The 19,788-nt window shown below is 40.4% G+C and overlaps 1 protein-coding gene across 1 annotated transcript; it reads left to right on the forward strand.

Annotated features, from left to right (window-relative positions):
• Window positions 1-3,403: 3,403 nt before the first annotated feature.
• LOC120438332 (phosphorylase b kinase regulatory subunit alpha, liver isoform-like) lies at window positions 3,404-18,019 on the forward strand. Its single transcript, XM_039608757.1, is given in 34 exon segments — window positions 3,404-3,692; window positions 3,813-3,902; window positions 5,585-5,743; window positions 6,547-6,594; window positions 6,773-6,941; window positions 7,101-7,183; window positions 7,556-7,636; window positions 7,736-7,784; window positions 7,787-7,833; window positions 7,917-8,063; window positions 8,168-8,221; window positions 8,372-8,494; window positions 8,607-8,628; window positions 8,631-8,701; window positions 10,007-10,114; window positions 10,381-10,459; window positions 10,836-10,970; window positions 11,063-11,172; window positions 11,281-11,425; window positions 11,623-11,701; window positions 11,793-11,938; window positions 12,031-12,201; window positions 12,902-13,011; window positions 13,112-13,248; window positions 13,340-13,502; window positions 13,982-14,061; window positions 14,144-14,222; window positions 14,308-14,437; window positions 14,557-14,658; window positions 14,886-15,004; window positions 16,437-16,470; window positions 16,473-16,669; window positions 16,746-16,946; window positions 17,027-18,019. Coding segments are annotated over 33 exon segments (3,630 nt in total). The 5' UTR covers window positions 3,404-3,692; window positions 3,813-3,824; the 3' UTR covers window positions 17,201-18,019.
• Window positions 18,020-19,788: the final 1,769 nt, after the last annotated feature.

Genomic DNA, 19,788 nt, shown 5'->3' on the forward strand with positions numbered 1-19,788 from the left:
TTACTTTGAGAAAAAAAACTAGAACTGGTGCACAAGTTTGAATTTATTTTGAATTTCTGAATTTCCACAGGGTGGAAAGTACACATACAGGTTCACATACATACTTACACCCCCACTAATATCTGGTTAACCATTTGCCAGTTGCAGCTTGACCAGATGCGTTTGGTTGCCATCAACAAGCTTCAACAATGCTGCATAATTTTGGCTCGATATTTGACCACTCTTCTCGGCTGAAATAGTGGAGTTAATTTAAATTGGTTGGTTTCCTGTCACGGATCCAGCTTTTAAGCATAGTCCACAAATTTTCAAAAGGATTGAAGTCAGAGCTTTGGGAAGCAATGTTCCCTCTAAGCTGCGCACGTGCGCAATTGCGCACTGTTGGCACGGTCTCTGCGCAGAGAAAATCTGCGTTGCGCACACAAAAAAAATTCTAACCTGAATTGAAATTAAAGTAAATATGTGCCGACACCGGTGTTTTAGCTAGCAAAGCGTGGCTGATGTGGAGTGAAGCCACGTTAATGACAACGTGTACAACCATTGGAGATGTGAGCAGGACAGACGGAACAATTGACGGAAAAAGTGTGGACTTTATACCAGTTTTTAAATTGTGTTGATAGGCCACGTAAAACCAGAGTTATGATTTAAAAAAAAAATGCAATGTTTGGTTTTCTTCCTGAATACTATCGTTGTTTATATTCACTGCGTGAAGAAAGGGTAAAAACGGCGTTTTATAAGGAAAACGCTCGAAAGCACTCTCCGCCTGTGAGCAAAGACGAAACCAAAACACCCCACACCCTTTCCCATTGGTCGCAAAATGTACCATGTCGACCAATCAAAACATGGCATTTAGTTGTTAAGAAACGGGGGGAAGTTTTAGGAGTGACGGCGGTGTTTTGAGATGTGAGAGATTTGCGACGTTTAGCGCAAATCTTGTGTAGTTAGTGTGTGGTGTAGTCAATAGTTTTGTTGTGTGTGTCAGAACAATGAGGCGACTGCTGAATGTTACAGGTGTTACAGGAGTGATACATCTCCTGTCGTCAGGCCTGCCGGTATCAGGCTGTTGTTCTCCTTTATCTGATAGTGGACAGAAATTAATTTTTGGAGGGGCACAAATAATTTGTGTGGCATCAGATTTGATGCAGAACAGCTGATTGTTCTGTAAGTATTTTGAAATGTTTGTTTAAAAAACCGCCTTGGCATCATTATTAGGTAAACAGCTGCAAAAAAACTTGTTTGCAAAACTCAGTCACTTTTTTGAAGAAGTAACTATATAATTAATTGCCCAACATTGGTCATTATATACTGTATTTTGCAGACAGAGAGTTACAGGACTCTCTCACAGACCACAGACTCATAATACAAGTCAGAGTTTTATTTATTTATTTTTTTTTTAAAAAGAAGAAAGAAAGAAAGTTGTGTTTTCAAAATTGGAGTTCAACTTATTTTTACTTCCAATAGTGTTAATATACTACACAGGTCATGAACAAGATTTTTTTTTTTTAAACTTTCATTGTAACTGGGCTAAAGCAGTTAATTAAAAGTAGTCTAACAGAAATGTAAATGCTGTAATTTTATTTTATTTTTTTAATTTTAATTTTAATAAACCATGTAACTTGGATGGATTCAATGCTGGCGAGACCACAGTGCACACGTCTAATGTCGCTCACAGTGATCCAAAGGATCGCTCAGGGAGTTTGTGTGTTCGCTCAGACACATGAAAAATTAGAGGGAACATTGTTGGGAAGACCGCTCTAGAAGCTTAATGTTAGCTTGCATTATTCATTTCAAAACCAGTTTTTATGTGTGTTTGGGTAATTGTCCTGTTGGAATACCCAGTTGTGTCTAGCTGTTGATTTCACTATCTGTGACCACATCCTCATTTTAGTTTTGACAGCATTTCTAATAGATAATGGAAGATGGCTTGAGCATGAATTGAGGCTGCAGTTTGGGGAACTGTTTTGCCTCAGAGGGAACTGGTGGTGGCTCCTGAGCCAGGCAGATCCCCATGTACTAATGACAAGTATATAAATTGAAAAAGGAAGGAGGGTCAGGCACACAAAATGCAGCTTGTAGTGTCTGGGGCCATATTTAGCAGAGAACCAGAAGGGAGGTATATGGAGATGTGGTCCCAGTCCTGAAATTCAGATAAATTTATCTCTAATTGAGGTGAAGTTGACAAAGTTGGAAGTAGTCCTTCTTCTTCATTATTCCAAAATAGCTTCAGAGTATGATGCTACCACCACCATGCTTGACAGTTGGAGCAGTTTTCTGTAAAACATGTTCGAAAGGGGTTCAAATCCATCATCTGTCTCGGCCTTTCTATGTGGCGTTTGTATGTTGTCCTGGTGTTTGCGTGAGTTCTGAGTACTCTGGCTTGCAAATTAGTGGCTTAAGTTGATAGGTTAATCTAAATTGCCTACAGGTGTTATGTGTGTGTGTGTGAATGGTCTTCTGTCTCTGTGTATCAGATGGGTGAGCTGTCCAGGGTGTACCCCACCTTGCCTTGTGGCAGATGGGATAGACTCTAGCCCCCCAGAAAATCCAAAATAATTCTGAGCTTGTGCACCCAATTCCTGTTTTTTCTTCTTTTTTTTTTAAACAACCATTAGAGACATACGCTGAGCAATCATTCCTGGAAAAACAACTTTTTATGATTTGAAGAAATCATAAAAAGCCTCAAATTACCATGACATCTTTTGACCACATATTTTATGCATTTAACTATGTATATTTAAATTAAATGCTACTTTTAACTGTTCTTTACTTTCTCTGATTTTGAAATCAAGATATACTGGAGATACATTTACTTGAGTACTGGACTAAAATACTGAATCTGCACTACAGTACTGTAATATAGACCTGGTATACATAAATAATAAACAACAAGGGAAGTTTATGTCTATTTGTTTTTTTTTCTGCTGGTATATTTTTCTCAGATTATACATAAAAAGTAGTCTAAATACTGTCAACATTTACACAATACACCAACTGTATATTCTTTACAGTGATGATGACTTTAATGGCAAAGAACAATGCATGAATTACATTTTAAGTAATGTGCAAAAGTACAGTTCTGTGGTACTCAACGAGTGTTTTCATTTAATGCTGCTTTAAAATCGAGGGAAATAAAGGGAAACTAGCTGAATGCATTTAATAGCTAGATACTTTAAACTATTTACTTTTTGTATATAAAATATAAACCCCCAAAAACCCAACAGTACATGTAATAAATCTAATGTTTATGAAACAAGCCATATAAACTAGCAGGATACTCGGTCAGTTTTCCCCATTTCTAAATAAAGAGAATACGCTTAAGGCTTAAAGCCTTGGAGTAGAAGGAACGAAAGTGATCTGGCGCCCCCTGTCGGCGAGCAGGGAAACAACAAGAACACAATGTTTTTGTTTTTTTTACAGATTGGATGTACAATCGCTCACAGACGTTTCTGCCCTCCGGCCTCTCTGTGTTTGTGAGACCTCACGTCCTGTCCTCTGCGAGCCCTGACTCGTCTTATTAGGCACTTTGACCGGGCCGTGTGGTCGTGTGTGCCTGAAAATTTATGCTGCTAGCTTAATGTTACATGTTGATATTGTCAAAAAACAGCTGGATGCTACCCGGCTAGCGAGCGCTAGCAGAGCAGCCTCTGCGGGGATCGAGTCGGCGAAACAGTACTGGGAGGATGGGTCGCTGCCTGGTAAGACAGCCTACCTAAGTTATTAAGCGAGAGCCGGTGGTGTTCGAAGCTTCGTTTACAAACAAGCAAATACCGAGTTTTAAGCGGTCGCTGAGACTTAAACTGTTGTTGTGTGTGCAGTGATCAGAGAGGATGAGGAGTCGCAGTAACTCAGGAGTGCGGCTGGACGGCTATGCCCGGCTGGTCCAGGAGACTATCCTGTGCCATCAGGTGAGTCCAGACATACACCAGAGACGAGGCAGCGCAGTAAAGCTGGAGCACTTCCGCAAAGGTGGATTTTCGTTTTTTGGCAGGAAAAGGGAGTGAGGGCCACTTTTTTCGCAATGTTATTGAGAAACGTTTGAATGAAGCAATAACTCAAGATCTAAATGTGGAAGCACTTATTTCAAAATGAAGTATGTTGCATACTGTGATTACAGTTATTGATGCGTCACTACCTGTGTACTAGTTTAGATGTTGCAGAATGTACGTGGTTGTATATGAAATACTGTCATACATTATTTTGGACACTATAGTCCATTTGAACGTTTAAGTCATGCAAACTTCAAACGAGACAACACCAGGACCCAGTGTTATGGATTTCAGTTATGCACATATCCTTGATTTCTCCTTCAGAAGCATGCTAGGTATGGACATGTTTTGTAGCCCATATAGGTTAGGGTTCAGCCAAAAGTGAGCTGCACAGAAATAAACAAAGTGTGGGCAAAGTTCAGGCACTGGAACAGGCTGAGGACTGGAAAGCTATGTACTGTTATCTACTGGCTCTTGAGCTCACATGAGGCACCATCAACAGCTGTCTATGCTAAACTGTGACCCAGAGAGTACTCAGCTGATAGGAAACGGCATCAGCTTTCCACGCATAGCATGTACTGACATGTCGGGGTATATGTTTCGTGAGAGAGGAGGGTGACACAATGATGTCTCAGGCTCCTCCAAATATAAACTGCAACTGCTGTATTATTATTACTGGGCACACATTAACTTTTAGTAACTTTCAGTGAAAGGATTCTGATACTTTTTAACAATTTCAGTTTGAATTGTAACCAGCGGGACCATGCTTCCATTCATTTTCAGCTCTGCTCATAGGAGATCACAATAACACATATAAGAATAATAGCTATGATTCTGTGATAGGTGAAGAAGAATCACGCCTCGTTGGCTTAAAGTGTGTATTGGGTCCTGTCTGTGTGTTGTAGTCGTTGGTGGAGTGTTCAGCTGCTAGCTAAAAAGCTGCAGCTGTGTATCTGTCGTGGATCTTTCACACATGGATTATAGAAAAAAGCTCCTGCTCCTTCAAGCTTGACCGAAATTTGCACCAGCCCACATGGACAAATCAAATACTCTCTGGAGAAAAATGTTGTGGTCAGATGAGACAAAGATTGAGCTGTTTGGACACAATGGCAAAATGTATGTTTGGGAGAGTAAAGCTGAGGCTTTCAAACCTAAGAACACTTTACAAACTGTCAAGCGTGGTGGTAGCATCATGCTCTGTAGCTATAATGCTGCTTATGATACTGGTGCATTGCACAAAGTGGATGGAATAATGAAGGATGACTATCTTCAAAATTTTCAGCTTCACGTCAGATCAACAGCTAGAAAGTTGAAACTTGGACACTGTTGGGTTTTCCAACAGGACAATGATCCCAAACACACCAGAATTGGTTTTGGAATGGAGCTTCTGTAATGGGCTTCCTGACCTCAGACCTCAGAAATGTTAAAGATTTGTGTTCGTGGTACAATCATTCAACTCTGAAAAAAACCCAACCTAAATCACAATTATGATCACATTCAGGCTCATGATGAGTGCAGGTAAACTATTGACCACAACTGTATCCTTCATACCACCCCTGTCTTTACTATTGGTTAACATGTCACATGTGTCTTGGTTTCAGAACCCAGTGACAGGACTTCTTCCTGCCAGTGCGCAGAAGAAGGACGCCTGGGTGAGGGATAATGTCTACAGTGTCCTGGCGGTGTGGGGGCTGGGTATGGCCTACCGGAAGAATGCAGACCGCGATGAAGACAAGGCCAAAGCTTACGAACTGGAGCAGGTGTGTTTGCAACATAAATAGAGCGAGTAAAAAAGGGGCCTGTGCATTCTTTCAGTTATGACGGGTTAAATATTTGAGGATAGCAAAACTTAGGAAAACTTTAATGAATGTGGGCTTTAGTTAAGCTAAAGTATCACATTAGCTCAACAGAAAATATTGTTTTACTCTTAAATAGCTTGAAAGGGAATATAAAAGAATCACATTTGTTTTGGTCAGCACTGCGATCGTAATGTTTTAGTAGGCTTTAGGAAAAAAGAGGATTAAAGAAAGAGGAAAGGATTATTTCACTCTGGCATAACATGCACTGAACATGCACAGGCTTTCACCCATACATGCAAACCTACAGTGGATGTACTGAGTGCCATCAATAAACAAGTACCACTCTGCCCCTAATTATAGAGTAAGGTGTTATAATATCTAACTTTAAAATCAGGCCAGCACTGATAAAAGCTCCTGATTGAGATTCACTAAAAGAATTGCTAAAAATTATCTAATGTGTATGAAAAAACCCCAATTCATAGTTCTGTTAGAAATTATTAAGTACATTTTAGCTCTTGTAACTTTGAGTCATTGTTTAATAGTCCAAGCTGATAAATTTGCTAACCTGTGTGATAAAATACAGCATATTGCAAAAGTCTCGAGCCGCCCTCCACGAGTTCTTGTGGGAAATGTGAGAATAAATACATAGAGCCACAAGAGATTATTGTAGCTGTTTCCTTTCTAGCTTGCTAGAAATAGAAAGTAAATTGCATCACGGTGAGATTTTGCCGTTTACTGATAGAGCTGTTTTTGTTTGCTGGCAGAGTGTCGTGAAACTGATGCAGGGGCTTCTGCAGTGCATGATGAGACAGGTAAGATATACCCTGGGTTTGAGTATTGGACTGCTGGGTAAACAAAACAAACAACTTGATGACGTCGCTTTGTACTGTGAAATTATTGACGTTGCTGATTAGCTTATGAGGAAACTCATTATAAACTTAGCTAAAGCTATAGACAAGAAACAATGAGTCTTTGGTCATGTGTCTCCAGGTGGCCAAGGTGGAGAAGTTCAAACACACCCAGAGTACAAAGGATTGCTTGCATGCCAAATATGATACTCCCACTTGTGCCACAGTGGTCAGGGATGATCAGTGGGGTCATCTCCAGGTGGACGCCACCTCGATTTACCTGCTGATGCTGGCACAGATGACAGCCTCAGGTACAATAGCGATGCAGACTGCTTTTTTTTAATGTACATATATATAATTTTTGCCTTTTCTTTGCCTTGGTGTTGTAACATCATATTATTAAAGAATGAGTTTTCCTTTGTTAAAACAGCTACTGAACACTGAACATGAGTTGTTATCTCATCCCGCAGGTCTTCGTATCATTTCCAACCTGGACGAGGTAGCCTTCGTCCAAAACTTGGTCTTCTACATAGAGGCTGCCTACAAAGTAGCGGTGGGTAATATTTTTAGAGGTCTTGTTTGGGTATGTGGTGTCTGGAGTGTGACATATGAGTAGTTAAATGAAAAGACACAGAATAAAAGCTGCTCCCAAAATATGTGCATGTCGAGTCTTCTACTGTAACACGTCCAGATGTTTGGAAACACTTCTGGGTTTTGGACTGACTTCAGGGTAGTGTATCCACAGGTTTTTGAAACAATGAATGAAAGAAGAATTAGTAGTAAAAAGTCAGAGGTTTTTTTTTTTTGTTTCTGTTATCATAGTTGAATGATAAATCAGTGGAATAGGCTTTTCAGTGCCATGATGAGTTTCAGTCCTGGACAGTTGCCTAAAGAAATGAAGCCATGACCATTTTTACCACTGCAGGACTATGGAATGTGGGAACGAGGTGACAAGACTAACCAGGGCATTCCTGAGCTCAATGCCAGCTCTGTAGGAATGGCTAAGGTACAAAGGCTACGTGTTATTTAATAATTATCAGCATTTATGATACACTGTACTGTCCATTCATGGATATAGGGATTAATCTGCGTATGCACGTTGCAGGCAGCGCTTGAGGCTATAGATGAGCTGGATCTGTTTGGTGCTCACGGAGGGTCAAGTCAGTCATCCATGTGTTGCCTGATGAAGTCGAACACTGTCAGGTATCATTTTAATTAGCCCTTAGCTATGGTAGCATCACCTCTGTTTGTCCTTCTTGTATTCAGCGTGCTGTTTTCCCCTTCAGTCTATTCTGTGCTCCATGCTGCCAAGAGCTTCAACTTCAAAGGAAATAGATGCTGGTCTTCTGTCCATCACTTCTTTCCCTGCGTTTGCTGTGGAGGATGCTGACCTGGTGGCTGTGACGAAGTCAGAGATCATAAGCAAACTGCAGGTGAAGTCAAAGCATAAGCAAGCTGGACATTTCTGCCAAGGAAAAGTATGTAGTTTGGTATTTTGACCTGCGCTCTTTAAATTCTACTCTTTGCTTTATTTCAGGGTCGCTATGGCTGCTGTCGCTTTATCAGGGACGGATATCGTTGTCCCAAAGAGGTGATATATTCTAGTATTAAGGCTCATGGGACATGTAAATGCATTACAGCAGTGAACCCAGGGAGGAGGTGCTCTTTTTTTTAGTGAAGAGTATAGATTTTTATGTTTTTTGCAGGAAAGCTTATGTAAGCTCTTGATCTTTCTCGCTAGGATCCATCTCGGCTGCATTATGATCCTGCTGAGCTGAAGCTATTTGAGAATATCGAGTGTGAGTGGCCTGTGTTTTGGACTTACCTCATCCTGGATGGTATTTTTGCTGGTGATCAAGTTCAGGTAAAGCAACCAAATACACTGGTTCATATGCACTTTCTGCTGTACTCACACAATCATTGAGTCACTTTGGATATGGCTTTTTAACAATAACAACAAATTTGCTTTTTCACAGGTGCAAGAGTACCGTGAAGCACTGGAGGTGTTTTAATCAGAGGGAAGAATGGCATTAAGTTGGTGCCTGAACTTTATTCTGTTCCTCCTGACAAGGTATCCTAGACTCAGGAAAGCACAACATACAGTTAGTGCCATAAATTTGGACAGTGATGCATTTTTAAAAATAATTTTACCTCTGAACACCACCATAGTATGGGTTATATTTTAAAATGAATGTGGTTTTTAAGAGTATTAACAAAAATATTGCATTAGCTATGTAGGAATTACAGCCATTTGTAAACATAGTCCCACATTTTGACAGATATATGCACCCGTTCTCATAGTAAGGGCTACATTATTGTGGCATGGTCTGACTTAATCCACCTTTCATTGCTTTATGTTTTGTTCGACTTGTAATTTTTTCAAGTGGTCTTGAGCAGTAATTCTCTAAGCTTTCTGAAGATCTTTCAAGTTTGTCTTTGGTCATTGGCGTCCTCTCTTTTTCACTCCAGTCCTCATACTTGACCATTTTCAGAGAAATGCTTTTCATGGTTTGTTGTTACTGACCTGTGAATCATTCTGGCATAAAACGGCAAATAACTCAAGGGATGAACCAGTGTTGTATCAACACATAACAGACAAAAGATAAATTATATCTTGAAGCATTTTGTTACTATCTGGGAGGACAAAAGAAGCTTATTAGAAATGTGCAAACTCTTTTTTGACTACTACATTTCTTTGGCATATATTTCAGTTAAATCACTGCACCTATTTCCCATTTTCCTAGTGAAATATACGAACTGAGGGGGACTCAAGATTGTGCTGTAAATTAGTCTAAAGAAACTTAATAGAAGATACGAAATTGAGTCTTTCATGAAGAATACTTTCAAAATGTCTGTTGTAATATGACACATATGACATAGGAGCAGCTTTTACATGTGCAATGCTATTGTAGTGTATTATTTTATGTTTTTCAGTATCAAGTTTAACCATAATTAGTTGCAGTGTCTTCTAAAAATTAAAAGGTAAAAAAAAACAGTTGTGTCAAAAAAATTAGTTTTATTTATTATTATTTTATTTATATATTTACTATTTGTTTTATTCTTGTTTCACAAAATAGTTTGTAGAAGTCATTAAACTTTGTTTAACGACAAATTTTAAACAAGTGAAAAATTAATTAACCACAGCAATTAGCTAATTAGTGAACATTAGCATATTAGCATTTGCTAATTAGCTAATTGCTGTGGTTAATACTCTTTGCCCTGTTTTTGTCATCACTTATATTCTATAAAATTGTAGTTTTGTTCACCTAGGGGGTTTTTTTTTGCTAATTTTACTCATACATTGTCAATCTGTTGTTCTGTTTACCTGGACTGTTTCAGTGTATATATCTGTTTATTAAGCTACCACCTCTTGCAGGTTGAGGAGGAGTATAGCAATCCTCACTCAGTAGACAGGGTAGCCATGGGCCAGCTGCCACACATGTGGGGACAGTCACTCTACATCTTGGGGTCCCTTGTGGCTGAGGTAGGTCCTGAGCTATACACCTTAAATGATAGCTAGCCACAAGGCAACTGTTTGTTATTACTGTGTTTATTGCAGATATTTAGATAATGTCACAAATTAGTAATGATGCTGTAGTTGTATTGTAAGTAATGATGATGAGAATACTTCTAGTAGATGTTACTAACAGAAATTCAATACATAAAACCCACCTTGCTTTTATTACTTATAAGCATTCAACGAATGTTATAAATCTTCTGCTTCGTCTTGCCTTTTCTTTTCGGATTAAGGGTTTTTTAGCACCAGGAGAGATAGATCCGCTCAACAGGAGATTCTCTACAAGCTTCAAACCAGATGTGGTGGTACAAGGTTGGTGATTAATTTGTAGGAAACAATTAATATGGGCTGAGAGTTAAAGTCAGATATTAACTAAACACTGCTTTGAAAATAGAGGGACTTTCAGCTTCAGTACCAAATGTCACATTTCTGAGATTAGTCATTTCTGATGTTCTGATGTCAGCATATTCTTTTGTACACACCAATGTCAACACCAATTCATACAAGCACCTTTTTATGCTTAAATGCTTTTTTTATCTAACATTCACACTCCAGTAAAGACATCAGAGAGCAACTTGGGTTTAGTAACTTGCCCAAGGATATTTGGCATCCAGACTGGAGCAGCCAGGTATTGAACTACCAACCTTTTTAATATCTAAATTGCTTTTTATACATTTTCTTTTTCTAGTTTGTGTTCTAGCAGAGTCGGAGGAGATCCAGGAGTTGTTAAGAGATCTGGGGATCGAGGTACAGACGATGGCAGAAGTTCTGCCCATCAGGGTCATGCCAGCTCGCATCCTGAGCCATGTCTATGTTAGACTGGGTAAACAAGCACTCTTTTCCTTACAGTGTACAGCTGTGCATGTGAGTTCATATTAAAATAAATAAGAGTACCATCTGGTGTCTCTGCCACAGGGAACAGCAAGAAGCTGAATCTGAGTGGGCGGCCGTACAGACACATTGGTGTCCTGGGAACATCCAAATTCTACGAGATCCGAAATCGCTCTTACATATTCACCCCTCAGGTAAAACTAGGGCACGCTGTAACCTTGTTATGTTAACCACATTAACATTAATGATTGAACAATAAATATTTGAATTTCTTTATTTCTGCTTGGGCTCCCTTTGTTCAGTTTCTGGATCAGCACCATTTCTATCTGGCTCTGGACAACCAGATGATTGTGGAGATGTTACGGACCGAGCTGGCCTATCTCTCTTGTTGCTGGAGGATGACAGGACGTCCCACGCTCACATTCCCAATCACCCGTAGCATGCTGGGTAATAACCAAATCATATCAGTCTGTAATTGTTCTACATAATACAATTAAGAATGTACTGTATTTTTTAGCTAATATAAAAAATAAACTTAGATGTTTAGACTGCATGTTCAAACAGGAGATGACACTGCTGAACACATGAACTGTGAGTAGCTCCTAATTTTTTACCTGATGAATGTCCATCTTTTTTCTGTCTAGATGAGGATGGAGAAACAATTGATTCATGTATCCTATCAACTCTAAGGAAACTGCAGGATGGCTATTTTGCTGGAGCGAGGTTTGTTTCCCTCTAACTTAAAACAACAGATGATGTGAACTTTGTGATTAGAGAAAAGTTTGTGTCTGAGTACTTTGGCTGACCACTACAGGGTGCAGATGTCAGACGTCTCCAGTGTCCAGACCACTTCGTTTCACACTCGTCTCAGCTTCCTGGATGAAGAGAATGATGACATATTACTTGAGGATGAAGGCGATGATGGATATGGAGAGGAGTATAATACCTGTGGTCCCTCGGGTAATTACTAATTGTCCAAGACTGTACAGCAGTTGAGTGGTACGATTACTTTGTCCTGTGTGTAAACATGGTTCAATTCTTTTTAACTCTAGAGGACTCAAAAGATGTATTTGACCAGTACCTCACCCAGCTCCTTCACAGCACCACCACCAAGTGCCATCTTCCTCCCATCCAGAGGGGCAGCACCACGTCTTCAGTCCCAGAACATACCACAAGAGACATCCTGTCTTTTATGGCGCAGGTCCAGGGCCTGAACGTTCCCAGTGAGTTTCTCAACAATGTAATGACCATGCTAGTTTTCATGCTAGTGCAGATATACTAACCATAATGTGTATTTAAAAGATGGATGTGGTCACCACGATGCCACCAATTGGTTTGTGAAGCCTTGTCTTGAGCATTTTGGTTGTTTTGTTTATCTGAGACAAGCACGGTGTCAGTGTGACTGAAAATGTTTACTGAGGTCACACATTAAGCAAGGACTTGGGTAATTTTCTCGTGAACGTCATTACAATTAGTTCAATTGTGTTTCGCCCCCTGCTGGCCATTAGAGAGACAGCAGGTTTATGGCACTCAAGCACTGGCTTCACCCTCCTAGCACATCCATCTTTTATAAGCAGTCTGTAATGATATAATAAGATTGATGTTAGATTTTTTGACATCAAAGTGACAAAACTCGCCAAATCTTGTCAAGACACTAAGCCGTTGTCAAGCCTGTCAAACCTGCAAAGGTCTGGTCTACCTCCTGAACTCAAGGACCGAGTCATCACAGTGCAAGCTGTTACTGCAGTAAAAACTGTGATTGAATGAATTTTCTAATAATAATCCAGTAATAATCAAAGATATCCTCCCTGTTTAACAGCAAAGCAGAGACCTTAAAAGGCATTCTTTTGTAATAAGCTGCCAGTGTGTTAAAAAGCAGAGACTCTCTTTTTAATGCTCTGTTTTAATGAAACATATTCTCAGAGTCTTCCATGTATCTGCCTGTGACTCCGGTCAAGAGCAAACATCGCAAATCTCTCAACCTTCTTGATGTTCCTCATCCTCAGCACGGCCCACAGGCGAAACAGCACAAGGTAGACAGAGCATATCCTTCCACCAGCCAACTCATTTCTCTCATGACTTCAGTATTGCTGTGAGTACATTTGTCTAACCCTGGCACTTTTCCTTTACTAGCCACACTCTGCTGCTGATCTTCACCTGCCTCGAGACTCTCAGGGCAACACAGACTTTGCAGCGTTGGTCAGGCAGCTAAAAGAATGCCCCACTCTTCAGGACCAGGCTGACATCCTCTACATTCTCTATGTGATGAAGTATGATCATCAAGACAAAAGTAGAGCAAACGTTTGATTAAAAATGCTGCTTTTGTAATTGCCCATCCTGTGTTTTTGTTCTCTTGAGCAGAGGAGCTGATTGGCTGGTGGAGTTGTCAGGTCCTGGGCAGGGTGGGGTCAGCGTGCGATCACTGTTGGAGGAGCTGTACGTAGAAGCCGGAGCCTGCAAAGAGTGGGGGCTCATTAGGTACATCTCTGGAATACTGCGCAAGAGGGTGGAGGTCCTCGCTGAGGTCAGTGTCTTAGGAAAAAGGTGGCTTAGCACCTGGTTAGAGATTATTTTAAATGAAGTGTGTCAGCAACTTGCAGCAGAGATTATGTGCTTGATTTAAACACCACTAAGTAGTAAGACAGCACTACCACCAACAGCATGATGATGCCATTCCACATGTAGCCACAAATTGACCTTACAAACATGTACCATAAATCATGTATACTTATATATTCAGTCTTTAGCTGTGTCATTGGTATCTTCCATGTGGCTCAGTCACTGTGATCAGATATCTGGACTCTGTTCTGATCCAGTGTTGTTGAATCATTGCTGTCTCTTTGTTGACCTACCCTATTCCTCCTGCTACAAACAGCTTCAGTCACTCACTCATGCTGCAAGTAAGAATTAGGAAGTTCCTAATAGGTGTGTTTTGAACAGGATCAACAGTGTCCATGACCATTTATTAATAATTCATTCCACATGTATTTGTCTTTTCTGCAGGCCTGCACAGATCTGATTTCCCATCACAAGCAGCTGACTGTAGGTCTACCTCCTCAACCCAGGGAAAGAGTGATCACAGTGTAAGCCGTTATTGCAGTAAAACAGTGTGGCTGAAGAAATTTTCCAGTAATAATCCAAGGTCTCTGTCCTGATTCTGTTCAGCCCTCTTCCTCCGGATGAGTTAAACAGCCTCATCTACGAAGCCAGTGGTCAGGACATAAGTGTAGCAGTGCTCACTCAGGTAAGTCAGTCACTGTTTGGACTGTTTGATGACTTTTTCCACACGCTGATCTTACAGCTCTGAACTGTGTGTGTCTGTCGTGTAGGAAATTATGGTGTATCTAGCCATGTATGTGCGCTCCCAGCCCGCTCTGTTCGGGGACATGCTCAGACTCAGGATAGGACTCATCATGCAAGTGATGGCCACTGAGTTAGCTCGTAGCCTGCACTGTTCTGGTAGGAAAAAAACACCAAAACACAACGTACACATACACATGCACGCATAACTGAGTGGATGAGCAAAGGAATTAAGTCTGCAGAGTGTGCAATATGAAAGGCTTGCAACGTCTTTGTAGGGGAGGAGGCGTCAGAGAGTTTGATGAGCCTGAGTCCATTTGGCATGAAGAACCTACTGCATCACATCCTCAGTGGCAAAGAATTTGGGGTGGAGAGAAGCAGTGAGTTTTGTTGTTCCCTCACGCATCCATCCCTTATCCCTCAGGAACAGCTGAACACCTTTTAATAATCATGGACATATATTTTGTGGCTCTCACACAGAGTCTATGTATTCTACACCAGATCATGAACCTTGTTACTTAAAATGATTAATCAGGAAAAAATGTATTTGACTTCCCCCTAAACAATCCAGAATCTTTGATCTGTGACTCTTGTTTCTTTTCATCAGTGCGCCCAATCCAGTCTACAGCCACTAGCCCTGCGATATCCATCCATGAACTAGGTCACACGGGAGCTACAAAGACTGAACGCACAGGAATACACAAGCTAAAGAGTGAGATAAAACAGGTGGGAAATAATAGGACATAGAATTTTAAGTATTGTAATTTAAGTATGTATATATATATATCATCTGCTTCAAGTGCCTTTCTATCTATCGATCTATCTATCTATCTATCTATATAATGACACTGTTCTTCTCTTTTTGCAGCTGGATGACTCTCGCCCTACAAGTGTGGGTTGGCTTTAATAATATCTAGCATGTGACTTTTTCTGACCTTGGTCTAAATGACTAAATCAGTCTAAATCCATAGCTGGAGCGACTCTCATCCCATCCCATGACAGTAGGAGAACAAGACTTCAGATAACTGATGAACCAGTCCAGAACCCCCCATAACCCATCTTGTTATAGCATTTGGTCATGGATTGGCATGGTTTGTTAAAGGATTTCTGTTGTGATCAGCCCTGTCCAGCTATCATTTTGCTTACAGCAGTCTTTCTCGTGTGCTGATTTTCGCAGCTCTGTTGTAATTTTACCCATGCCCATGCTCTGTGTGGCTCCAGCGCCATCATATTTGCAGTGTGACAGCCGTGTGAACCATCTCAAACTCTTCTCTGTCATCTGTCATCCATATCCATGTGTAGATCTTCAGTGGCGGTTTTTCCTTGAGTAGCAATGTCACATCTCCTCGCTCACGGTAAACCATTTCACCCGCCTGCTTCATATCAGCTTATTTGTTTTAAGGTTGCAATAGGAAGTATGTGTAGACCAAGCAAAGTCCATTCAGATTTCATAGTTTATGTAGATATCTTACACTTTACTCGTGGCTTTACTTATTTAAGGATGAGGATGATGTTATTTTGTCATCTATTATTATTAACAACGGTTTTAATGAGAACACAATCGCTCACAAATGTACCCAACTAACAAGTATAGTGTGTTAGAGCTTGATTGATAACTTTCATCTATTTATAAATGATGAAACAGTACATATCAAGACAAGATTCCAATTCTTTGCATTATGTTCAGCTAAAACAACATTGTTGTTTCATCTCATATCAGCACGGGCTCTACTGTGGCCGAAGCCTGGGGTAGCTTGTGTTCATAAATCTCTGGGTCTGGGAGATGTCTGCATTTATAATAGCTTGACAAAAATAACCCTGGGTGTGTTTATCATAATGAAGCAATGTGGCAGCTGTTGCAACAGTATACAGTGTCCTTTCTGGTTGGAAGATAATTAGTGAAGGCACAAGCTATATCAGGCTGTTACTACAGCTACAACACTAGTTAGTAGGCTCTTAGGAGTATTTGTCAATAACAGAGTGATAGCAGCCTTGTCCTTCAGCATATATACTAAAGTGCTTTGTTGCCAAGTTTGATAGAGTGTCAGTATGCATGGATAACTGCATGAAAGGTGGAAAAGCTATTATTTTGTGGATTGGTGAGACAAAAAAATGCTCCAATATTTCAACCTTTTTTACATGTTTTGCCTCGCCACAGCGTTGCAGCAGCCCTTCCACTCCCAGTGGAATGCTGTCCCCGTGAGCACTTGTCCAGGAGACGGTCAGCTGCACTGGGAGGAGAGGCAAGGTCAGTGGCTGAGGAGACGCAGGCTAGATGGTGCCATCAACAGAGTACCTATGGGTTTCTACCAAAAGGTGTGGAAGATCCTGCAGAAGTGCCACGGTCTGTCCATCGACGGATACGTGTTGCCCTCTTCTACCACAAGAGAGGTAGATACTTGCAGACCTGCTGCAGATTTGGACTTCCTGCATATGTGTGTGTTTAAATTCTGTGTTTTCTGTGTAGATGACAGCAGGAGAGATTAAGTTTGCAGTGCAGGTTGAATCTGTGCTGAACCACGTCCCACAGCCAGAGTACCGGCAGCTGCTAGTGGAGACTGTGATGGTTGTGGGCCTGATAGCGGACGTAGACGTGGACAACATCGGCGGCATCATCCACGTGGACCGCGTGTTGCATTTGGCCAATGACCTTTTCCTCAGTGACCAGGTACTAACAGAGAAAGGTTTTTGGTCTGTTGCAAGTATTTGTTCACTGGGCTTCACTCTGCGTTACCTCTTCATCTTTAGAAATCCCACGGCGCCAGTGAGTATTTCCTTGAGAAGGACCCAGCAACCGGAATCTGCAACTTTTTCTACGACAGCGCTCCTAGTGGTAGCTATGGCACCATGACCTATCTCTCCAAAGCGGCAGTCACTTACGTCCAGGACTTCCTGCCAAGTTCCAGCTGCCTGATGCAGTGAATAGGCAGACTGGTGTGTTTTACCAACAGACTCTATAAATACCGAAGAGGCATGTTTCATAAAACTAACTTCCCGTTATCACCTCATACTGTTCATGCGGTGCTTGTAAGTATACTCTTTAATAAACTGTGTAGCACTCATATAACTGATCTAACATCATAGCCTTAGCTGCCAGTGCAGACCTCTGTATTTCAGTTTATTTAGTCTTTGTGAGTCTAGACTGTAAACCTATTTATTTTGTGAACGTGCTGCTCAGACGTATGTTTATGACACTTACAATCTTACTCTGTTGTCTGTCTTGTAATTTATCGTATGTTACAGTTGTATTCAGGCCCAGCATTTACCAGAGGAAAGATTTTGATCATATGTGCACACTTATTCCTCATAAATCAAATCCATTTCTGCTGTTATTATTTATTTTTATTTAGTAACATTGTAATTCATTGTTCTGCTGTAATTAATGAGATAATTCCCCAGATATGTGGGAAAAAGGAGTAAAATTTACAACTTGTGCCCTCAGATTAGCTTTTCACTCACACATGACCACATTCATAACAACACATGTATTTATTTTTAAATGTGATAGTTTCCATGTTCTTTATTATTTTGTTTTCATGGCAGCCAATCGTGTTTTAGTACTAACAATACTCTGTTTGGGAACAGTTTTTTTTTTTTAATCTGTGTTGTGTGTATAAAGAGTAAAAATCTGTGTATTTCTGCAAATCTCCAGGGTTATGCTACTGATATGTCTGGTCAACTTTACCTCATCATATACTAAAGGTTTGTTCATTTAGCATGAAATAAAGAAAGAAAAAAAGCTTTCATGTGTCTTTTTAACATGCACATCCATTTTCCTGTTTCACAGAAAGGACTTCAATGTAGTAATTAATTTACAGCAAAAGTAAGTTAACGACTACCCAACAGGTAGAAGTTGGCCAGGTGTTTTCCTTGGCATAGACTAACAGCGGGGTCTAGTCTGTTTTCCCAGCTGCTGAAATTATAGTAGGCCTCTTGTTGCTGACATTTTTATCTGCAATAGTAGCGCAGTAGAGTAACCACATGTGCATTTAATGATGTCTCTGTGTCACTATTTCTTTTCGAGATACAATTTAAAATCAGTTGTTTGCTAATTTCTCTGTTATGTGTACACACAACACCAGTTTGTCAATTCAGTTAGGTGCTTTTTTATGCTTTAGTGATTCATAGATGAGTGTTAAATACCTTAAATTTAAAAAGCATTCCTCTGAAAATGGTCAGGTTAAAAAAAAAAAAAAAAAAAAGTTGCAAAAAAAAAAAATAAGTGAAAAAAGCAGCTAATGTCCAAAGAAGAATGAAAAGAAAGCCTGGAGAACTATTTCTCAAGACCAGTTTAAAAATCACAAGACAGTGTGGCTCATTGATGCAAAATAGCACTTCTGCACAGTGCTGTGACTTTATCAAGAAGTGAATTACAATCGCTTTGAACCAACTCACAGTTGTCTACAGTTTGAATTTTGCATAACATGATCATGAAATAAGATGAAAAATACTTTATTTAGTCCACAGCTGTGCTCACCACAACAGCCCCTTGGACTTGTACTCCTTCCCCACATCAACATCCTTTCCCAGGAACGGGTCGCACAGTTGTCCTCTGATCCGATTCACATTCAGAAACAGATGATTTTCCCAAGACAACACCACAAAATCATCCACTAGTGCTCTGTACTCCTCCTGCCCAACACTATTACATTCAACACTGCATAATCAGAGTATTTCTGCAGGTGGTATGACCCAGAGTTGTACTAAAAGTCTGAGATACAAGGTGAACAGGAATGGACACAGCACAGTCTGCAGCTCCTGAACTGCTGTCAAACTCCAGGCTTTAATGTGGGACTCTTATTTAAAGTCTGCGTGCATGAAGTCAGTACTAATGTCAGTGTTTTAAACAGGTAATTCTTTGGTGAAAACAGCATTGAAGCAGTGCTCAGAGTAAAAGTAATATAGTCAATTCAGTACATTATATCGAGCAAATGTTCTGCAGCCTTGGCAGAGGCCATCTGCAATCTGAAGACTGTGGTGTGCAGGACACAGGCAGTGGAAGCTCCCAGGAGTGTTAGCATATCCAAACAGTTCATTGACATAAATGATAGAAACAGTCACAAGTGCACAAACACACACAGCCACTCACACACCTGTACAGCAGGCCTGGTCATGAGTTAGCCTTCATTGCAGCCACACTTAAAAGAGCCAAAACATGTTGCAGCATCTCAGCTGACACCACTGCAGCCCCATCCACATGCTACACTAAATCTACGTTTAGACAAAACTATTTAGACAATTTGAAGAGAATGCAAACAGAGATACATCCATAAACTACAGACACACACACTTGTGCATGGACAGTCTTAGAAAAAACAGCCTGCACTGAGATAAAAGAGAAGAGCAGAAGATAAAAGCTGATCATGTCCCTTGCTGCTCTGAATCAAACTGGAATCTGAAATCTCATTGATGTGTCTCCATGCTTGCCTGCTGTTGTCGTTTGTAACAAACACGCCATAGCAAAGATGTTTGCTCGCTTCCTCTTCAGTTTTCCCACACTAACAATTTTC

Source organism: Oreochromis aureus, linkage group 1, assembly GCF_013358895.1.
Source record: "Oreochromis aureus strain Israel breed Guangdong linkage group 1, ZZ_aureus, whole genome shotgun sequence".
Taxonomy (NCBI): Eukaryota; Metazoa; Chordata; class Actinopteri; order Cichliformes; family Cichlidae; genus Oreochromis; species Oreochromis aureus.